General features: G+C 32.1%; 1 protein-coding gene across 1 annotated transcript; it reads left to right on the plus strand.

Moving 5' to 3' along the window:
- Nucleotides 1–2,348: 2,348 nt before the first annotated feature.
- On the plus strand, nt 2,349–22,201 carry LOC108374601 (mucin-19-like). Its single transcript, XM_017630583.1, has 6 exons — nt 2,349–2,491; nt 16,016–16,171; nt 16,975–17,160; nt 18,727–18,963; nt 19,599–19,793; nt 20,864–22,201. The coding sequence occupies exons 1-6, from the start codon at nt 2,387–2,389 to the stop codon at nt 22,178–22,180; spliced, it is 2,196 nt and encodes a 731-aa protein (XP_017486072.1). The 5' UTR covers nt 2,349–2,386; the 3' UTR covers nt 22,181–22,201.
- Nucleotides 22,202–22,209: the final 8 nt, after the last annotated feature.

Consider the following 22,209-nt stretch of genomic DNA (forward strand, 5'->3'; position numbering starts at 1 on the left):
AGTCATTTGATCTTATGTGGGGAATGAAAAAATTGGTTTTACACTATTGGCAATTTTCATCCTGCTTAATAGGAGACTAGTTGCGGCTTTAATATTTAAATTAGAAGCCGTTAAAAAGAGTAATCTTCACGCAGTTCGACCCAGAGTTTGGCGGAAACATTTCGGCTCCTTGCGAGCACATCTGAGTTCCCTTAGAAATCCTTACTAACAGCTCTCATACTACATTCATTGTGCATTGAGAAACTGTCTCATGCAACGCTTTCCACTCTTGAAGGAACTGGAGCTGTAGAGACTTGACGGCAGCTAGACCGCGACTTTACGTGCTTTAATTCAGTTGGTACATCCCCACTTTCGGCTGGTTTCAGCGATTCTGCCTAATCGGGAAGCAATGCCAGTAAAATTGGGTTTCTGACAATTGAATGTTGTCTTAGTACTCGAGATGGCCTTGGATAGACTGGAGTTGGATCTATGTCTAATTTTATTTTTTAATTTCTATCGGACCAGACTTTCGCTTGTTTTCACAGTAAATGGCCACCATCAACAACGAGTCGGAGCGATGCCAAAACATAGTGAAACGGCCCAAAGGGATGAGCGGCATACAATCTAACGTGGTATCGGAACTAGCCTTGAATGGTCTTTTACGAAAATAAATCTTGAAAAGACTTCCAGCGGTTTCGTAAGAGTGGAATGCATATCAATTGCCTCCAGCATTGTCGTTGAACGCTGTCTTTTCACTTGGGGCCTTGCCCTTAAATCCAACAAAATGTCTCGAAGGTGTGTTGAACTCTAGATTTTTTTAAGTAGACTTCACTTGGCCGAACTCTTAAACAAAGATTGTGTATAGCTCACATTTTCGAATAAATTCCTTTAAGGTGCTATTCACTTAATACAAAGCGTCCTGCTTAAGTACACTTCAATTATTTTTACAACATTTCGATTGCCTTTTCAAAAATACATGAATTTCGTTTAATAACGTTTCACTTAAGTGCGCCTCACATTAAACCAAAATTTTCTTTAAATGACTTATTTGACCCAAAGTTTTTGATAAGCTTGAAATGAATCTTCACTTCTGAGTGAATATCGTTTATGTTCATCTCACTTAATTGCGTTCCGCTTAAAGCCCTTCTGCTGTTGTATATTTTATTTTTTTTTTGTAATTTCTATAACTACGTCGCGCTTTACAGGGTTTCTTTTAAGTGCTTCTGGTTTAGCTTCAGGGTTTTTCTGAGGCTTTCTTTTAAGTACATATCAATTAATTGCCTCCCCCTTAAGTACATACCATTTATGCAATTTTCGAATTATACTCCTCCGCTTATTGGATTTAGTTTTTTCGATAAATATCAAAACAAACATTATTTGCGTAAATATCATTTAAGTGCCTTTCACTTAATTGAGTCTTGCGTAGGTACATTTAACTTGTCCTCTTAAATGAGCGGATCTGGTGTAGCAGCATATTATGTAGGCACAACTCCAGTGAAGCTCCAAAATTTTGTTTATAATACATCTTCATTGTGATAGATTTCCCTTAATTGCGTTCCACTTAAGTGCACTTCACTTATTTTGATACAATTCTGAAGCTGAATTTCGACTTATTTCGAACTTACTTTCGATCTCTTCTAGAGTCAACACTTACCACCCCTTAAACCTTGGAAGAAATTCTTTTCTAGTTTTGAAGTTATGCGCCTACCCACCCCCTCTTGTTTTTTATTCAGCTTTCCCTATTTTTAAGCCACTCTGCATACATATCTCTCTTCCTCTTCCTCTTCCTATCTCTCAGTCTCTTACATAGCCAATCAATTTAGGTCTCGGTTTTCCTCCTTCCCTCACACCCTCTTACTTTCTCTACCAGCGTATTTTACTTCCCTTTCTTTTCGTTTTAACTCTCTCTCTCTCACTCTTGCATAACATGTCTCACTTATATCGCTCTGATTTCCCTATTTTGCCGCTATGCTCTGTCTATGTTGTGCTCTTCTCTCACTCAGCGCTATATGCATTGTTTTTAAACTCTCCTGCTCTTACTCTCCGTTTCTCTCTCTCTCTCTTTCTTTCTATTTCTCTTACTCTCTTTTTTATACACTAACATATGCGCTCTTTCATTACTTCTAATGCGATCTTTGTTGACGTATATTTATATAAAATATATATTTCTAAACAAAAAACCTTTAAAAATTCAAAAACAAATCAATTAAAAATAAACTATCAATTATTTATTTATATATGTCATACATAATATATCTATACTTTATATACTATATATAAATAACCTTAAATATATATCTCTGAACTCGCCCCCAAATCTACTTATCAATTTAAATATATATATATGCATATATATGAAATCAATCAAACCGATCGAACATCAATCAATCAATTTAGTATACTCGGCATGAATCTATTCGGATGTCAATTCTGCGAGACCATTAACGATGAAAGGGTATGCGATCGTAAGAATTTCGACAGCCTGCTGTGGGCGCTCGTCACTGTTTTTCAGGTAGAATTGCTAAAAGCAAAAAATAGCATTATAACTAATCCTATACAACTAACTACTACTATTATCTACTACTATTACTGCTACTAACATATTTTGATTTTTAACTAGCTAATAAAAATATTTTTATGGATTCTTTCGAATACCTATAAATTTTAGTACGAAAAAAATCGTGTTTTATATAAAATGTTATTTGCTATAAAAAAAATTTAATTTAAATTGCTGTGTTATTTTGTGTTGTGCCAAAATGTGGAAAGATAAAAAATGTTTAAATTTGTATGTTAATTTCTAGCGATTATATATGAGGGCTGTAAATTTTATTTAAAATTTAATTTTTAATATATTTTTTGCCTTTTTGGAAATATTTTCAAATTCATTTATAATTATTTATGTTTTTTTCTGAATTTCTCACGTTATTCGGCAATCCCTTTCTACAATTTTTGTTAACAAAAAACTGTATATAGAATTTTGTAAAAAATGTTTAAAAATAATTCTTTCCTGCTAGTAAACATATTTTTCCATACATCATTGGCTGAATATCTTTTTGCATTTTTTCATAATTTTTAATTTTGGTAAATATTTGTAGTTTTCGTTTTATTTTTTTGTGATTTATATTTTGCTGATATTTTTTTAAATAATTTGCGTACCTTAATTTTGCTTTTGCTTCGCTCTTATTTAATCAGGATTTTATTTAGAATAATTTTTTCCTGATTAGTGTTGAAAATATTTTAAGAAAAGTAAACATGCAGATTATATCCAGAAAACAAAAACATAGCATTTAATACTTTAGTACGCAACCCCGTGTATGTGCGCATAGTATGTATGAAGTATGTAGACAAAGCATTGCTGGAAAAATAACTTCAAGAAAGTAGTGAAAATCATTTAGAAAGTACACCTTCTGAGAATCTTAGGAAATTGTTAGCTGATAGTGTTCGAATATGTTTATATGTATGTATATAGCTACACCAATAAGTCTCTATATAGAGTACATACTATGTCCCGCATGACTTAGCTGGTTAGCGAAAGAATGTTTTAGGATATACCACATACATATGTTTCGTTAGTTTTTAAGCAGAAAAGGGCGAAGAAAGCAGTTGAATTTAACAATTCTAAACTACAGTCAACAACAGGTAAGCCTTTAAGCATTTCGCATTTTTTGAGTAACTCTCTTTGTTTTGGAATACCTATCAACTTGTACGATTTTTTGTGCATGCTTGAATGCGCTTTTGTAAATATTTGAAACACTTGCTCGCTTACATAATCATTGGCGCATTTGTCACTCACGCAGTTAGTCATATCTCAGTTTAACTCAAAACAGCCAGTAAATGTATACTACAAGTGCCATTTTTCACTCAATTTTTGGCTATTTGATTCAACTAGAACATACTCACTCCAAAAAATTTTCACTCAGATCTCACTCAACTCAATACAACTTACACCAATAGCAAATCAACCGTTTGAGTGCAAATTACTGCGCCTTATTTAAATAAAAGTAAATATGAGCGCTTCTCCAAAAAAAAAAAAATCTCACTCAAAGAGAATTTCACCAGAATCATCTTATTTTTTATACTACATTGCTGTTCAGTCAGCTTTTTGTGCGTAAATTCTTTCTATTCCTATAAGAATTACACCTGACTCAGCTATAACTAAAATACTACAACAATTATGAATATTTCACTCAACAAAAACTGATCGCAATCAAAGTGAATTTCACTCAAATCATCTTTTTATTGCTGAGTGTTATTTTTTGCTCTCGCTCAAATGCAATGCATTTTTTAACAACTTAACAGTTACCTGTTTAATAAAATAATTTCTCTCATTTTATCAGAATTTCACTGAACAAAATAGGAAAATTCCCTCTACTTAAGCGCTTTCAGCTCAGTTTGGTTAAGTGTATTTGACGGTTAAATTTTTTAGCATTTTGATCAACAAAACCACAACTTTACTCAAAGCAGGGCCGACTTAAATCATTTTAAAAGTTTTAGCTTCATCGGTAAAAACATCTTTAATTAATTTACTCTTGATTAAATCGACAGATTAATCAATTAAGTTTCAGAGTGAAATTTTTTGCTCAGTCCAATTAAAATTATAACCTTTGGCGCAAAAGCACAAAGCTGGGCGTATCATGATCTCTCAAGTTGTGCTTTCACTTACCCATGATCCATTTAAAAGCACTCAGATCACAAAAAAAAATTTAAGCTTTGAAAAGATCGCACTCAAAATAACAACTGAGAAACCTGAGTCTCAGTACCACCTTTACCCAATTCCTCAGGACTACACTCCCACACCTAAATCAGTCAGCGGAAAATACTCAACTTGTCAACCAATCAACGCGTGCCACTGAAGAATCACTGCCACTGCACTCAATCATTTGCGTCACTCACTTAGCTTTGCACCCAGCGCACTCGCACGTTTGCTTGCCTTTTTTTTTAAGAAATTGCATGTATGAGAATATCTGAAAAAATATATACAATTGCTTGGCTCTGCTCGCTCGCGCATTGTGCTCAGAATACATAAATTTTTTTATTCATTGCACGCTCTCTCTCACGCTCACTCATATTCAACATGCCGCTGTACTTAAAACTTTGCTGTTTAAATCCAAATGAAATTAAATGAGCTCTACTAAATAACACATATGTTTATTTTCTAATGGTTTTAGTTTTTGTTATTTTGCCTCTCATTGTTGTGTCACATTAAAGTCTCTCTCTCTCTCTTTCTCTCTGTTAGTCTAATGTCATTATAAGCTGTCCAATTGAAACTTATTACACAATGTACTTTAACGCCTAAGTAATATCTTTACAATAACTAACACCGCACCACTTTTGCGCTCTCTTACAAGTAACAATGCTACTCAACACTCTTTCTTTAATTACTCCTTTGGTTTCCCTCACCATTCTCGTTTTCTTACCTACACCAACCACTCTATAAGAGTTGCAAACCCTCTCGCTAACTCTCTTCACACACAGCTACTTGCGTTAACTTTGCTCTCGCTCAATTTCTTTAACCCGCTATTGACCGGCTTAGACAAATTTCACTAAAAAAATAGACAGGTTGGAAAAAAAACCATTAAAAACACATAAAGCTTAAAAATTTTTTGCTGCTCTCTGCTAAATTTTGGTTTCTTCTTTTTATTTTTATTGTAGAAAATTCAGGTCACCTAAAAATAATTCATTCTTACATTTGTAAATTAGACGCAAATAGGGCTATAGTTTTTTTGTAAATAAATCGCAAGAAAAATAGGAAAAATCTCTCGAATCATAGAAACAAAATTTTTCGTTTAATTTTATTAATGTTTCGAAAAGCGTTTATTCATGTACAAAATACGCCAAATAGCTGTAAATTAATATATAATTGTATGAAAATTACGCAATCACAAAAATATTTGAGACAAGCATACAAAACTCACAAAAAGAAAGAAAAACAAAAAACACTCACAGCTCACACAAACACCAGGCATACTCACAGACCTGCAGATTATATACAGTGCAGGTCAAAAAAATTCGCACAGCCAAAATAGAGAAGAGACATTTTTTTCCCAATATTTCCTAAAGAAACCATTCCAAAACTGTATATATATGAAAAAGTCCCAACCGCCCCCTCTCCCATGCCAAACTTTTTATTAATTTTGCAGACTATAGCCTACACAACCCACGCGTTTACAACAAAAATACAGACCTTTTTTTTAATATATATATATATATAGCGAAAATATGTATACAAAACAACAAAAAAAATATATTTTTTTTTTATATAAATACTTAATACACACATACATTATATATCAATAGCTATGATTATTTTTAAATCTACTTACTCTTACAACTACTTTTATACTCTTACTCGTATAAATATAAACATAAACTACATATATACTTATACAACCTTCAAAAAACTATATATATATATATATATATATATATAAATATATATATGCATATACTCGTGTGTGAACCTACAGCATATTGGGCATGTATCTATTTGGCGGTAAGTTTTGTAAATTTGTGGAGGATACCGGAATCGAACGTGAATGTAGGTGTCCCGAAATAATCAGCAAACATCCACAATGTGAATGTGATCGCAAACACTTCAACAACATTTTATGGGCCACTGTTACAGTCTTTCAAGTAAGAACAACACACCAAAATTTCCAACTTACTAAATACTTAAGTAAACAAACTATCCTCTAAAATACTTAATTACATACTTCTTTTTTTTTGAAATGAGCAAAAAGAAAACTTTCTAAGTACTTAAAAATATATTTATATAATTCAATAGTATTGTCATATGTTTCACAAAGTAGTGTAACTTTGGTTTATTTTACTCTAATTTTTATAGAGTTTGGATATTTTTACGAAAGTGATTTAATTAATAGTTCTTTCCCTAAAAAAGTGTATGATAAATATCGGACAAGAATTTCATTTCTCCAAAATAGATTTCTTTAAAAAAATATATATTTTGAAATATGTGTTTGCACAACAAATTAGTACAACATGAATTCACATTTTTTTTTATTTTTTTCTATCAAATTCTATTATTTTAAGCGGCAAACAAATTTGGGACAATGTACAAAAAAATTAAAAATATATATATATATGAGTATTTAAAATTTTTTTTTTTAGTTCTTTTTAATGCACTTCTGTTAATGCTTCATTTGAGGAAAAAATTGTATTTTGTTTTTCCGATTTGATTCAATTTTATTAATTTGTATTTCTCACTGAAACGAAAGGGATCATTCTTAGTACGAGGAAGAAGTAATTTTGGTAAAAATCAGACAACAATTTTTTTATTTCGCTTATACAATCTGCTTGAATAAAAAATATATTTTGAAATATGTTTTTACATAAAAAAAATAGTAAAACATAAATTCCTATTTTTTTGTCTTTTTTCAATCAAATTTTGTTTTATATTATTTTAAGCGGCAAACAAATTTGGGATTATGTACAATAAAATTAAAAAAAAAAAGTTTATGAGTATTTAAAAAAAAATTTTTTAATTCACTTTTTTTTGATGTTTTACGTGGGAAAAAGTAGTTTGAAAAAAATTTTGTATTTTTCCGATTTGATTAAATTTAGTTTTTTATTAATTTTTATTTCTGAGCACCAAGAAGATGAAATTATAAAAATTTACTCACTAAAAGGGGGAAAAAACAGTTGTAACAAAATAATGTTAATTTATATAAATATTTAACATAAAGACGATATATTTCAAATGGTGAGACATCTGCCTGTGTATATGTATGAGCAAATCTCATGAGTTATTTTTTTTAGTGTAACTTCCTTCTCTCGCCAGAAAAAAAGCGTGAAAGATTCTTCTAGCATATATTTCAATCAATAGAGTTCCAGAAACAAGTATAATAAGAAATACATCAATTGTTTGATTAATTTTAGTCTTAAAATGTTTATTTAGACTAAAAAGTACCAAAGGTACTAATTTTTTCATTTTCACTCGAAAAAATCATAATTTTTTTTTTTTTAATAACTGTAGGAAGTTTTGAAATAGAATGTTCATATTAGAGTCAATTGACGTTGGCATCAAATACAACATATGTGCGAAGTTTCAAAAGTGTGCCATTAAATTAAAAGAAATTATTTGGAGTAAAATTTTTCAGGAACTAAAATTCCATTTATACAACTTTAATTGACACACTCGGAAAATATTCTAAATCTGTTATAAACATGAAAAAAGTAATATAAATGTGCATAAGGAATACTGTGTAAAAATCTTCCACGCCATTATTTAATTACTCTTAAATTATATTGGCTTTTAAGTTAAGGCGTGCGAGTAAACGTTTTAGCTGACTGTATGGTGCTATAGGGCGTATACGTTACATACACAACCACGGTTATGTAAGCACGAGTGGTTATTTTTACTTTTATAGTATGCATGTCTTTTTTAAGTTTTCATTTAAAAACAACTTCGCGATGGAATCTTGTTCTTAATGCAAAACTAAAGATAATGCATTGTCTCAGATAAGTGTACTACCACTTTCAACCGAATACACGTTTTTGTCAAAAAATGTAACTCGTGAGATTTGCTCATATGTACAATCATTTTCCAGTGCCACCAAACCGTGTTGCCAAATTATCAGTGAAACAAAACGAAGAACCGATTATAAATTAAACCGGATCTCTATCAGGATTACATCGTTGTTTTTGCATTTGCGTGCAAATTTTTTATCCGGATCCCAGTCATTGGCCAAGAAACCACAGCTAATTATAACATTTCAAATTCTTATAAAATTTCAGATATCAAACGAATTTAAATTTTCATAATTTTGCAAGTTCCAGGTTCTATCTTAAAGGAGTAGAAATTATTTTGTATTTTGAAACTAATTTCCGTTGCCCCTTGTGAATTTTTATTTGGGAAGAAACCGGTTTCGGCGTTGCGCCATCTTCAGTCGCATTTTTCGTTGTCTCAATTTTTGTTGGGCCATCTTTAGTGTCAAAAAGAAAAAAATATTCTTTAATAAAAGTGTGATATTTCCGGGTTGGTAAAATTTCTTGAATTTCAAAATTCCAATAAATTTATGAAGAAAATTAAATTTTAAATAAAAAATATTCAAAAAAAGCAAAAACACTTTTTTATTCAATTTTCTTAAAATTATTTTAAGTAGGAAAAATTAGTTTAAATTATAATGAATATTTTTTATTTATTTTTCAATTGGTATTAAGTTTTATAATTTGAAGGTTTTTTAAGTTTTCTTAAAAGGATTATAAAATATTTCATGTCGACTAGGCGATTTTCTCGCTATTTATATATGTGAATATTTTGAGGCTTTAAAATTCTTTAGCAAAGAACCTATTTATTAATAAAATAGGAAGAATTGATTAAAAATAGGATTAACTTTCAAATCATTTGAAGCAGAACAAATTTTAAATTAAAAATGTTTAATGGTAAAATTTAGGAAATAAATACAAGTTTTGTCGCATATAGCAAATTCATGGAAAAAAAGGGGGGAAAAATTAATCAAAAACATTCTATACAACTTTTTAAGCGACAATTATTAAAAAAATATATATTTATTTATATTTTTTTTTTCATGATATGTTTTGGTACATTCGACGCTAATATTTCGAGTTTCTTTAAATTATATGTAAAACAGGTTTTCAATTTGAATTTGAAATTTTCTTTTTTTGAATTCGCTCTAAAAGAACTATTTTTTTCATTATTTTAAGCTCCAAACTCTATAAAATTAATAAGTAAATTTCACAAGCTAAAATAAAAAATAAAAAATAATTTTCGCAAAATTTCTTTTTACATTAAATAGTGCTTTTTCTGAGTTGTTTTATTTTTATTTCATTTTTCCATTATTATTTTTTCCAAAATTTTCAACAAAAACTGTCTAATTAAGTATAAAAACACTTGAAAATTGTATTTTCAATTGTCAGTATTTTCTCAGTTGTTATTATTTTATATTGTTTTTAAAAACTTTTTTTAATTGTAAATTGAAAACAAACAATTATTCGATAAACAATTTAATGAAGTAAAATTAAAATTTAAAAATAAATTTTAGTAAACATTTTTCGTTTCAATTTTGTATCCTTCACCCCTGTTTACACGTAGCAATAGTGCTCACTTAAAGTGCAAAATTTTTAAACGCACACGTTTTAATATTTTTTTCGTAAAGGCGTCACAAGAAAGCTTTCACAATTATTTATAACAGAATGACTTTTTTTGAAAAACTAAAATTCAAAATTTCAAAACAACTACACTAATAAATTCTATTCTTTCTGCTAATAAAGTTACTATATTAGGTATTTGTAGGCATTTCATAGACTCTGTAGGCCCCGCAAGGGCTCCACCCACCACCGATTATAAGTACTATAATGCATATAATCAATAACATTTCATTTTTACCGTTAGCTCATAAGTACATAGTTACCAAATACTATGTTTTATTACTTTACTTAGCCAGTGTAAAAGTTTTCTATTAATAATCACAATTATCAGAAGTGTTCAGTTTTAAGTGTTGTTGTAGCCAATTTAAAAATTCTGACTTAGACAAGATTTCATTCACAAATTCTGTTTCGATAAAAAGCAAAACATATAATGCGAAGGCGGTTTTATATTTGCTCTCTATTAACATCGCCAACCATAACCATGATCATAACTATAAGCATGACCAAACCTAAAACTATAACCGTAACCATAACCATAGCCATAAATTCAACCATAACCATCACCATAATCATGACCATATATTGAGCCATAACCATGAGCAATCATAGCGAAAAACCATAAATACAGTCATAATTATAGCCATAATAGCCGTAAGCCATAAATTATAAGACATAGCCCATAAGCCATAAGCGATAAATGTAAACCATAAACCCAACACCCGAAACCCTTAACGATTAACCGTAAATCTAAACCATAAGCTATAAGCATCAACCACAGAACAGAAACTATAAAGCATAAACTATAAACCATTGACCTATAACTATAAACAGTAAACCGTAATCATAAACCACAAAACATTAGCCATAGCCCATGCCAATGCCATAAACCGGTGCCCACCACTGCCGTAAATCATACAAACTGCTTTCGAGTATATCTATAACCTCAAAGTAACCATTACCATCAACTACTATGCATAACCAGATATGTTTACCAGGGACCGAACATTGATGTTATTGATGAAAACTGTCGTGGAAAAATTCACTATGAAGGGAATGTTCTACAACTACGTGAAGCATACCAATCGATTTCGTTTTGCACCNATGGAAAAATTTACTATGAAAGGAATGTTCTACAACTACGTGAAGCATACCAATCGATTTCGTTTTGCACCGAGACTCAAATTTGAAAATAAATTTTTATTTGCAATTTTTATTCAAAATTTAAAAGAATAACAATTATATTTGATTTTTATATTATAAATCCAAAACAACAATTATTTTTGATTTTTATATTATATGGCTTAGATAACAGTTATTGAAGAGTTTTATTTATAAAAGTCATCAATAAAAATCAGTCAGTGACTTTTACTTTTAAAAGTCATTAATATAAATCAGTGACCGACTTTAATTTTTTAAATCAATCGTATAACAGTCATTAACATTTTTCGCAGTTAAGAAGGTCTTGGAAAACAAAAGTTTACTACGACTTATTCAAATGACTTTTATAAGTATGATTGAAAAAATAAAGATCAGTGACTGATTTTTATTTATGACTTTTATAAATTAAAGTCTTCGGTAACTGTTATTTAAGACATATAATTTAAAAATCAAAAATAACTGTTATTTGCAGATTATTTAAATAAAAATCAAAAATAATTGTTATTTTCGATTTATAAAATAAAAGTCAGAAATAACGGTTATTTAAAGAGTAATTAAATAAAAGTCAAAAAATAATTGTTAAAGAGTGATTTTTTTAATAAAAGTTGTAACTGTTACGGTCCCTGATGTTTACTGATGACTAAATAGGCTTAGCATCGCCATTCCACATTCACACTTTCGCATATAGCATTCCCTTAAAAATTTCTCAAAATAAGCTGAGTAGAAAAATTATTTTAGTTATCGTTACCTTTACCTTACAGTTACCCATTAACCTATACCGTACCAGTACCAGCACCATTTTGTGCTTTAGACATCAGAGTTTAAAAGTCACTACTTTCATTTAACGTTTCATTGTTGAAAAATTAAAAACTTCTTTAAATTTACCGTTAAAAGTTTTAGAATTCAAAGTTTCGAGTTAAGATCACTCTCCAAATATTTTTATCCATATCTGTTATGCTCACAGTTGAACTCGGTACTTGTAAAGAAAAACAAATCACAATCCAAAAACTTGTTCATGTTACTGAGAAAAAGCTCTTTTTCAGTTGCAGAAAGCTTTAAGGTAGGACCAAATGTTTAATTAAACTTAGCAAAATTTATATACATATGTACTATACTCTAAGATGGAAAAACATACAACAGTGTATTATTAGTGCCATAAAGCTCACATGAAAGTGCGAAGCTTTCGAAAAAAGCGCGATCTTCTATTTTTGATGCCTTAGCTTCAGAATAGGTCTCTTGGAATAACTCTACAAAATTTTGTATAATAAAAAATATTAACCGGTTTCGAAAAGTCAATTTTCCGAACTGTGACCTACACAAATACCAATACACTTTCGACACTCCCCAGTCTAACTGAGGCACACATACACACAGGTTGCAAGCCTTTTGCAATTTTTTTTAAAGTTAAGCCTTCGCTTGAAAGCTTGTTTTTGCTTACTTAGTAAAAAACTCAACATCAGCAAGATATTTACTAAACTTTTGCATGTTTTTATGATCGAATGGAAAACAAACAAAAAACAAACAATTATTTTAAAATTGTACCTACTCTTCGGTTCTTGTGAGCTTTACGTTGTGCCCTAAAAGGTGGTTCGCGCTAAAATAAATTAGTTTATTTTAATTGCACCGAGAAACAAGTTTATACTTGCTTATCCTAATCAAAGCATTAAGCAAAAATATTTTACTTCAAATTACAACCCATACTTATAGAAAATGCCAAAACTCAATGGCAAATATTTTTTTCAAATACAAATTCTCATTAGCATAATTTCGAATAAATACTTGTCTACTTGCATATATTGGCACGTTTTTTATCAATAAAAAAAAATTTACAAAGATATAGTTTAAAATTAAAAAAAAATTAGTATGTCTTATACGATTTAACCTTTAAGTATCCTTATAATGAATTTTGAATTTTTGCATTTCCAGCTGAAAAAAGCATTAACACATTAGTTGACACTGCTTTTTGACTCCCTTTTGTTTTTTTTTTCGCAGCGTAGTTTATGCTTTTAATAATTTAATTTTTTTTATTGTTAGTGTTTTCAACAGCGAAGTAATGTTTACATAAACTTCTATATCCGTATTCGTCGCTTTTAGGCATTATGCGCTTTTTTTGAGCTTATTTTAAATTAAAGTAAGGTTTCGCAGCTTTTCATAAATTCTAATTTTTATCTGCTATTTCTTTGGCTATGTATTTTCGGCACTTTATTGTGACGTCTTTTTGTTATTATTTCTTTTTTTTTGGTCTAAAAATACACAATATTGTATATTCCAATTTTAAATTATTTTTATTTTTTTATGTGTATTATATTTTTCGTTCTTTTTTAATGTTTTGCTGAAGATTTTTCAAAAGCAGCACATACCCCCTGTGCACAGCTATGATTTAGCTTTTTTTAATGCGCATCATATTTACAATAAATCAAAACAATTTAGAAAAAAATTTAATAATATTTAAAAAAATTTAAAGAAATATACATAAATATGTACAGTGGGGTGCGCATCGAAAGAAAAATGTGGAAATTTTAAGACCCTATTATTGCCTATTTTTATGGATTTTTTAAAAATCATTTAGGCCTTAAATTAAATAAAGTAAAAAAATCCATGGACACCCGAATGTTCATATTAAAAAAATACTGAAAATTAGCAAAATAAATTAACAAGCTTTCGCAAAATGTTGAAAAAAATCAATACAAACTTAAAAGTTGTTAACGAGCTAGATATTAAAAGAAAAAATTCCAAAAATACTAATACAAAAAAATTAGAAAGAATTAAAATAAAATCTTAAAAATTTGAAGAAAACTAGTATTACATGTTTCTACTACTTTAAACCTCTTCATTTTTGGAAGAAGAATATACCAAAAACTAAAAAAAAAATCAAAAATTTTAAATATATTCAGAAAAAATAATACAAAATTTAACTATTATAAACAAATATTAATTTTTGGTTTTTAAAAACTAAGAAAACATGGAAAAATTATAACAAAAATAAAAATTTGAAAATGGTAACATATTATTTTTTATAAAAAAAAGTATGCAAAGTATGCAACTTATAGATTCCAAGCATTAATAGAATAAGAAAAGAGTAAAAATTAATATTTTTTTAATTTCAAGAAATAAATAAAATAAAAACTAAAATTTGTTTGAGTAAAAGATTAATACAAATCTATAAAGCCTTATAAAACCTATAAACCTTACATATTTTAACTTTCAAACTTATGAAAAATTATGCAATTTTCATCTTTAATCGAACCAATAAATTTTGCTAAGGTCAATACTTTGGAATGGTACTGAAATTTCGGAACAAATTTTCTGTATTTCAAAAAAATTATCACATTAAGAGAAAAAAAAATACAAAAATTTCACCTGGTCTATAGTATCGAAATTTTTGAATTTTTTGGGATTTCGTTTTGCTGATATCGAAATTTTGGGACTGCTTTTAAAGATTTCGATGCAGTTTTTCACACTGCTAACGAAATTCGTAGGTCTAAATTCTATTTTTATTTTAATTTTCAGGTTTTTTGAAGCATATTTTCTTTTATGTAAATCCCGAAATTGTAAGTGTTTCCAGTAGTGTTGAAAATTTTCTCAATTCTTCGCTAGAATTTAACGAATGCTCAAAACAAGTTAATTTGAAAATTTTTGGAAGTATTTTTGAAGATAGCGAGAATTTGGTATTTTACAAAAGCGCTTATGTTAATATAAAACTGAGAACTAAAGAATAAAGAAGCTATTTTTTAATGATACAAAATTATAGGGAAGTTTCAGAATAAATTTGTTGGATTTTACAAAAATACTAAAATTTACCCATAATAAATTATCGCCGATTAAATACAATCCCAAAGTATTGTTCTTATTCCGAATTATATATTGCTTTAAAATCTGAAAAAAAAATATTTTTTTTTTAAATTTCGGATAATTAAAAAAAATCGAAATATTTTGAAGGCAACTTAATTTCGCTACCTTTCGCGTTTGTAAAAATGACTGGAAAACAAAAAAAAAAATAATCTTATTTTCCCAAATTAAAATAACAAAATCTTTAAGTTTTAATTTACTTACATATGTACTTTATTTAACTGACATTAAAACTTGACAAGAAATTGCCGGTATACTTTAAAAATTCCAGAGTATTTTTGAGATAACGTAATCTTGGTACTTTTCTAGAAAAACTGCATCGAAAACCAAAGCCAAATACGAAGTATTGATCAAACACCAAAATTTCGGTACGGCTTTTCTGTAATAAAATATACATTATTGGACTGAAATTGCGTAAAATATCAGGTGATTTCCAACAGTCCGGAAACCTACACACAGGGTACACAAAAGAAGTTTTAAATCAAAAGTTTTTTTTTCATTTTAATTTTCATAGGAAACTGAAAATAGCTGTCCAAATCTTTATAAAGGCAAAATTTTAACAATTAAGTAGGTTTTTTTTATTTTTTTCAAACTTTTTAATGCTTTCAAAAATGCATCTAATTTAATTTAGTACTTCTGAGACAATTAATTATAAAATATGTTATTGTATATCGTAAAATTTTTAATTTTTAAATTTTTTTTAATTTTTGCAAAGTTTTTATTTTCATAAATTTTTATTTGATATTTTGCTTTTTTCGTAAACCTCTTTATTTAACTTTTCATTTCCTAGACGTGTCTGTTAGTATTGTTCAAATAGCAAAAAAAATACGCTACTCTTACACTTTCTAATTCAATTTCCTTTTTATACTTTCTCTCTCCACATTCCCTCGCTCGCTTCTAGATTTTAACCCAGGAGGATTGGAATGTCGTTCTATTCAATGGCATGGAAAAGACAAGTCATTGGGCCGCATTATATTTTGTGGCACTGATGACATTCGGCAATTATGTGCTATTTAACTTGTTGGTTGCCATTTTAGTTGAGGGATTCAGTTCAGAGGTAGAGTTTTGAAATTGCAAAAAAAAAATACAAAAAAAAAATACAAACAAAAGTTTAATATTTACAAGCATGAGTAAATGAAAAGCAAAACGGAATTAAAAATTTTTTTTTGAAACTTTTTCAAGCTTCAAAAGTTTTATATTTCTAATTAAGAAATTACAGATCTCTGGTGTCATAAATAATTTTCCACTCAGACTTTTAAACAATGCATGGCTTATAAATAAACTTATGCGAATTTTTTCTATGCACTCGAAAATGTATAATATTCACATATATAAATAAAATATTTTTTATATAAATATTACTAGTCCGCCCCGCCCACCATTAGCTTTACTCCTTAGCGCACGTTGAAAGCGAAGTGGAAAATTATTTATTTCTGCCAAAGTTTTGTACGCATACATCTTTACGATAAATGTATCGCCAACAACCCAACCGCCGCCGCGGTTTCGCGCCCCTGGGCTTAAGCCACGCCCACACAAAACGCACACACGCTCAAGCTTAAGCTTGAACCTTTCGTTCCTACGCCAGCTTTTCAATATATGCAAATATAATTTAAGAAATATAACCGTAAATGTACAATAGTAAACAAATATAACTGTAAATATAATAATATATGTATGTGTGCCACCCTAATGCATAAATGTAAAACGCCCCGTCCTGCCCCCAAAAAAAAACATCAAAAAACCAACACCCGCCGCGTACTACCAGCGCGCGTGTGTGCGTCTCTTCTGCTCTTAACGGCGCATCGCGTTTGCGTGCGGCTGGCGAAAATTCTAATTCTTTGAATTCTCTGATTCCCTCAGCGAAATGAACGTCGCGAACGTGAGCAACGCGAACTGGTGAAAAAGCTACGCGAAGAGACATTGGCTGAGAATTTCAGTGATGCTATGTACGATGAATCGCGCAGCAGTGAGGCGGATTCATCATCGACTAATGAAAGTTACTATGAGGTACGAAATCGTTGGCATAGCGCCGAGGATGTGCGGAAAGTAAGTAGAGTTCATGTATTAAAAAGAAAGTGTTTATGTATTTATTTGTGGTATACAGTGAATGTGTGTAAGAAAGAGAGGAAGAGAGAGGGAGAGCGTGAACGAGACGTTGGGAGTGTAAGGGAATATTTAAGCTCAAAGTCATACAACTTGGAAGTCATCACCTGGGTTGCCACTGGCGAAAAAAAATGCTTAGCTTGCTTAAGTTTTTATTCGGCATCGGACTTTTGTTTTTTTTTTTTAATTTAACAACTGCCATTTATAAAAAACCATTTTTCGCAAAAAAAAATAAAAAAAAATCAAATATAAAAGGCAATTGTTAAATTAAAAAAGAAATAAAACACAAAAATCCGGTGACAAAAAAAATTAAATCAGCGGGATTTTTTCAATGGGGAATAAAACACAATCTGTTCGCCTTTTATCGATGAAGTGTGCATTAAAGCGTTCCAAAATTAATGCAACTAAGTAGACTATACTTTTAGAAAGAACTTTATAATCAGCCTTATCACAGTTTCATTTTTCCCTAACCGGTTCACGTTCACTTTTCGTTTCCATGTATGGGCGGATGAAAAATTTTCGGGCGAAAGATAACTACGAAAAATAAAGCCAGAACGAAAAGTTTTGAAGTTCACACAAATTACTTTAACAAAAATCTACCAAAATGAAAACATCTTTAGTTTTATACCAACCCTAATTTTTTCTACCAATTTCGATAATAATTTACCAAAGTGGCAACCCTGGTCATCACTAACATACTCGATTAGCTATTTCCACTGAACTATTCAATACCCTTAGTATTTAATTCAACACACTTTTCAGCTCACTCATTGTTACTCAATTCCCAAAGCAAAATCTTTATCGCCCACAGTTCGAAAGCTGGCCAAAATGTATAACGGGTTATATGATTTTTTTTATTTATATCTTTTAAAGATTTTTTGATTTATTACACTTTACCCATACTCTCACTTAATTTTGGCTCAAATCTATTTAGCTCACTCTCTTTCAGTTCGCTCCAAACATTCAATCACATGCAGTCTATTTCCTAAGCTCCAACGTCATAGGTCTTTCATTCACCCCATCTCAATAGCATTTAAAATTGTCCTACTACATTTTTAACATTAAAAGTTACTCAATCATATCATCCAAACTCACTCAACTTACTCTAGTTGTTGCTCCAAAAACTATGACCTGCTTCCCAAATTATTCACCCAATTTTTGACTCAAGATACTACTCAAAACTCAGTCAATTAATCTCAGCTCACTCTTTCATAAGCAATATCACTCAACTCATACTTTTCCCTTACAAAATCAGTCATTACTGTCCCTTTTCCACATTTTAACTCCATTTACTCTCTCAACTTATTTCGCTCGCTAAGCTTCCACTCAAAATACATATAGCCCACTTTCCATTACAAAAACTGCTATTTTAACACAATTCATCTAGTTCCACTCAATTCATCTACACTCACTCAATTCATCGCCTTCACAAAACAACAAAAATGGAGCAAACTGCCCCTTACAGGACACTTACACACTCTCATTCGCCTATTGTTTAACGCTTCACAGCTACAAGACCCAACTGAACTTATTATGGATACGAAAAGTAATATGCAAAAGCAACAACATCAACGTATGTTATTGCAGCCCACACAAGACTATCAGATCAATGAGAGTTATTTGGGTGGTGTTGGTGTTGGTGGTGGAAGCAGTGGTTCGGGTAGCGGCAGTGGGCGTAAACCTAGCGACAGAGATGTTGGCAGCAAGCAATCGATGGAAGATGATAAGAATAAGAATTTAAAAAAGGTAAGCAAGAGAAGGCGGTGATGGTATTTTTGTGTAAAAAAATGTTTGTGTGTGCTCACTTGATAACTAACAAAATCCCGTGACATTGGCATCATATGAACATCACGTGTTTGTAATCTGTTGGTGATGCTTTATTCGATGTTTTTTCATGAGATCACTTGATCACAGAGCATCACTTCACTTCAGCATCAGTCACATGACATGATCACTTCGACTTGTTATCATCCTTTTTATTGCTTTCCTATTCGTGATTATTTATCAGTTGATGTTTCGTTAGATCCGTTGTTTTTGGCATCATGCGGACATCACGCGTCACCTCATGAGCTCATTACATCTCTTGGTCACTTCAGCTTATGATCATAATTTGTATCGCTAATTGCTTTTACTAAAGCTGTTTACCTATCAGCTGATGCTTCAAGAGATCAACTGATTTTGGCATCAGGTGACATAAAATCATATGATGAATTTTGTCATCACCTGACCATTTCAGCTTTTTACAGTCTTTTTATTGTTACTGTTTTTTCTGTAAGAATTTTCACGACATCACTTGATATTGGCATCATATGACATAACATCACCTGAGCATTTCTACTTTTTTTTCGTAATTTTATATTCTTTTTTTCTCTCTTCCGCAGACATATTCTATAAGAGAGCGACGCGGTGATGCGCCACGCCTATCACGTGTACGCCCATTGCGTGAACCGCCCATAATTACTACGACCGCCGCAACGCCACAAGACTCGCCCAACACCACACTCGAGGGTGGAATGAGCTTTCGCAGCTGGAATGCACAAGATTTGGAAACGTCGGACGGTGGGGGCGGCAGTCAGGTAAGAGCAAGGCGAAGGCGCTTAAATTGCATAAAGTCTTATTTTCCATTTAAACTACTAAAACAAAAAATCCCTTGTAAAGTTGTGAGTGAAGAAAAGGTAACGTAAAATCTTTGAACTTGAGCTTTTCACACGCGCACATGCTATGCAGGTCNTGTGACATAAAATCATATGATGAATATTGTCATCACCTGACCATTTCAGCTTTTTACAGTCTTTTTATTGTTACTGTTTTTTTCTGTAAGAATTTTCCAGACATCACTTGATATTGGCATCATATGACATAACATCACCTGAGCATTTCTACTTTTTTTTCGTAATTTTGTATTCTTTTTTTCTCCCTTCCGCAGACATATTCTATAAGAGAGCGACGCGGTGATGCGCCACGCCTATCACGTGTACGCCCATTGCGTGAACCGCCCATAATTACTACGACCGCCGCAACGCCACAAGACTCGCCCAACACCACACTCGAGGGTGGAATGAGCTTTCGCAGCTGGAATGCACAAGATTTGGAAACGTCGGACGGTGGGGGCGGCAGTCAGGTAAGAGCAAGGCGAAGGCGCTTAAATTGCATAAAGTCTTATTTTCCATTTAAACTACTAAAACAAAAAATCCCTTGTAAAGTTGTGAGTGAAGAAAAGGTAACGTAAAATCTTTGAACTTGAGCTTTTCACACGCGCACATGCTATGCAGGTCTTGTCTGCTTGCTGCATTTACTTGCTATTTTATTATGAAATTTCATGCAATTATGCTGGTTTGCGCCCTTGCTAAAATACATGCATTTTTACTTAACTCATACGTGTGCTGCCCTTGACTTCTTTTCGCCCTGCTCGTAAGTGCCAATGCTAAAACTTTTTTCTTTCTTTCTCTTCCCTTGTCTCTCTCTCTTTCTCGTACACAGTGCCCTGGTTCGCCGTCACTACTCAGACCACCGACCATNACACTTTTACTTAACTCATACGTGTGCTGCCCTTGACTTCTTTTCGCCCTGCTCGTAAATGCCAATGCTAAAACTTTTTTCTTTCTTTCTCTTCCCTTGTCTCTCTCTCTCTCTCTCTCGTACACAGTGCCCTGGTTCGCCGTCACTACTCAGACCACCGACCATCTTCACCGGCCAGCGTTCACTCGACGAGGGCATTCCGTCGATTGATCTCATACCACCATCACCGGTACTTACGCACAAACCATTGAACATACTGAATGCCAGCCAACTACAAGGAAGCAATACTAACCTAAGCAGTTGTAATTTAGTACCTAACAGTAGTAGTTTACTCCCTAGTGCCCTAAGTAGCAATAGTAGTGTGCATAGTGTTGTCATAGATGATATCTCGAAGAATGCCGATGCCAGCGCCTCTGGACCGATCTTTGTGCCAACAACGATCTCGGCAGTATCCGCGCCCAGCACGCCACTACCAACTGGCACAGGCAATGCTGGTCTTAGTGGTGTTGGTGTTAGTGGTTCTGGCGGAGGGAGCGCAGTGAGCAGCATCGAGTTATCGCCCTTAACCGCCGCCGCCATTGCCGTTACCACTGGTGCTATGTCGCACACGCCCACAGCGACCACCGCATCGGAAGCAGCAGCAACGTCAGCAGTCCCACCTTCATCCTCGTCACCAGCCAGCAGCAATGAAGCGCCGCCCACACTGCCGTCAACAACCGCCCCAGCGACATCAACAATCAGCCCTTCGCTGCCCGGCATGCAGCGCATACCCAGCCTGAAACGTTTTCGACGCAACAGCTCGAAGCGTTCGAAAAAGAAGCCCGCCGATGCCGGTAGTGGCGCCGAAGATGACGAACAGCAGCAGCTAAACAATGGCAGTGACAATTCTTGTCTGCTCGCGCCGCACAGTAATGGCGGCTCTGTGCGCTCCGATTCCTTTTTGAGTCCGGCGCGCACGCCCACATCTGGCGTTGCGACGCCACTAACAGCCAACAATCAGACTAATAATCAACAAAAGACGAAAGACACAAATCGATTGAGTCCGCAAAATTCTATACGTCGTCTTTCCACCACACTCAGTATTGGCAGCATACCGCCGTTGGGTAGCCGTCGTGCCTCAGCTTGCATCTTCAACTCGCAGCTCTATCAAAATCTCAATCAGCCGCCCAAACTATATGCGCCCTCAGCTACTCAACGGCGCATGTCTTCATTCGAATTGGCCTTTAGCAAAAGTTCACAGCTAAATTTGCACAATTTGGAGGCGAATCGCAAATCAATGTCGTACACGAATTCCAAACTCGATTTGGACAAGTGGCAACGATCATACACGAATTTAGAAGAGCCCGATATGTTGCAACAATATATACAGGAGCGTGAGAAGCGAAAAAGTTCCATAAGTCAATATGCGCGACAGCAGAATTTGCAACAAAAGCAGCAGAGCTAGAAACACAGCAAGAAACGCGTACTGAACAG

The sequence above is a fragment of the Rhagoletis zephyria genome, unplaced genomic scaffold (genome assembly GCF_001687245.7).
Source record: "Rhagoletis zephyria isolate East Lansing unplaced genomic scaffold, Rhagoletis_zephyria_1.1 Rzeph_scaffold_07887, whole genome shotgun sequence".
Taxonomy (NCBI): domain Eukaryota; kingdom Metazoa; phylum Arthropoda; class Insecta; order Diptera; family Tephritidae; genus Rhagoletis; species Rhagoletis zephyria.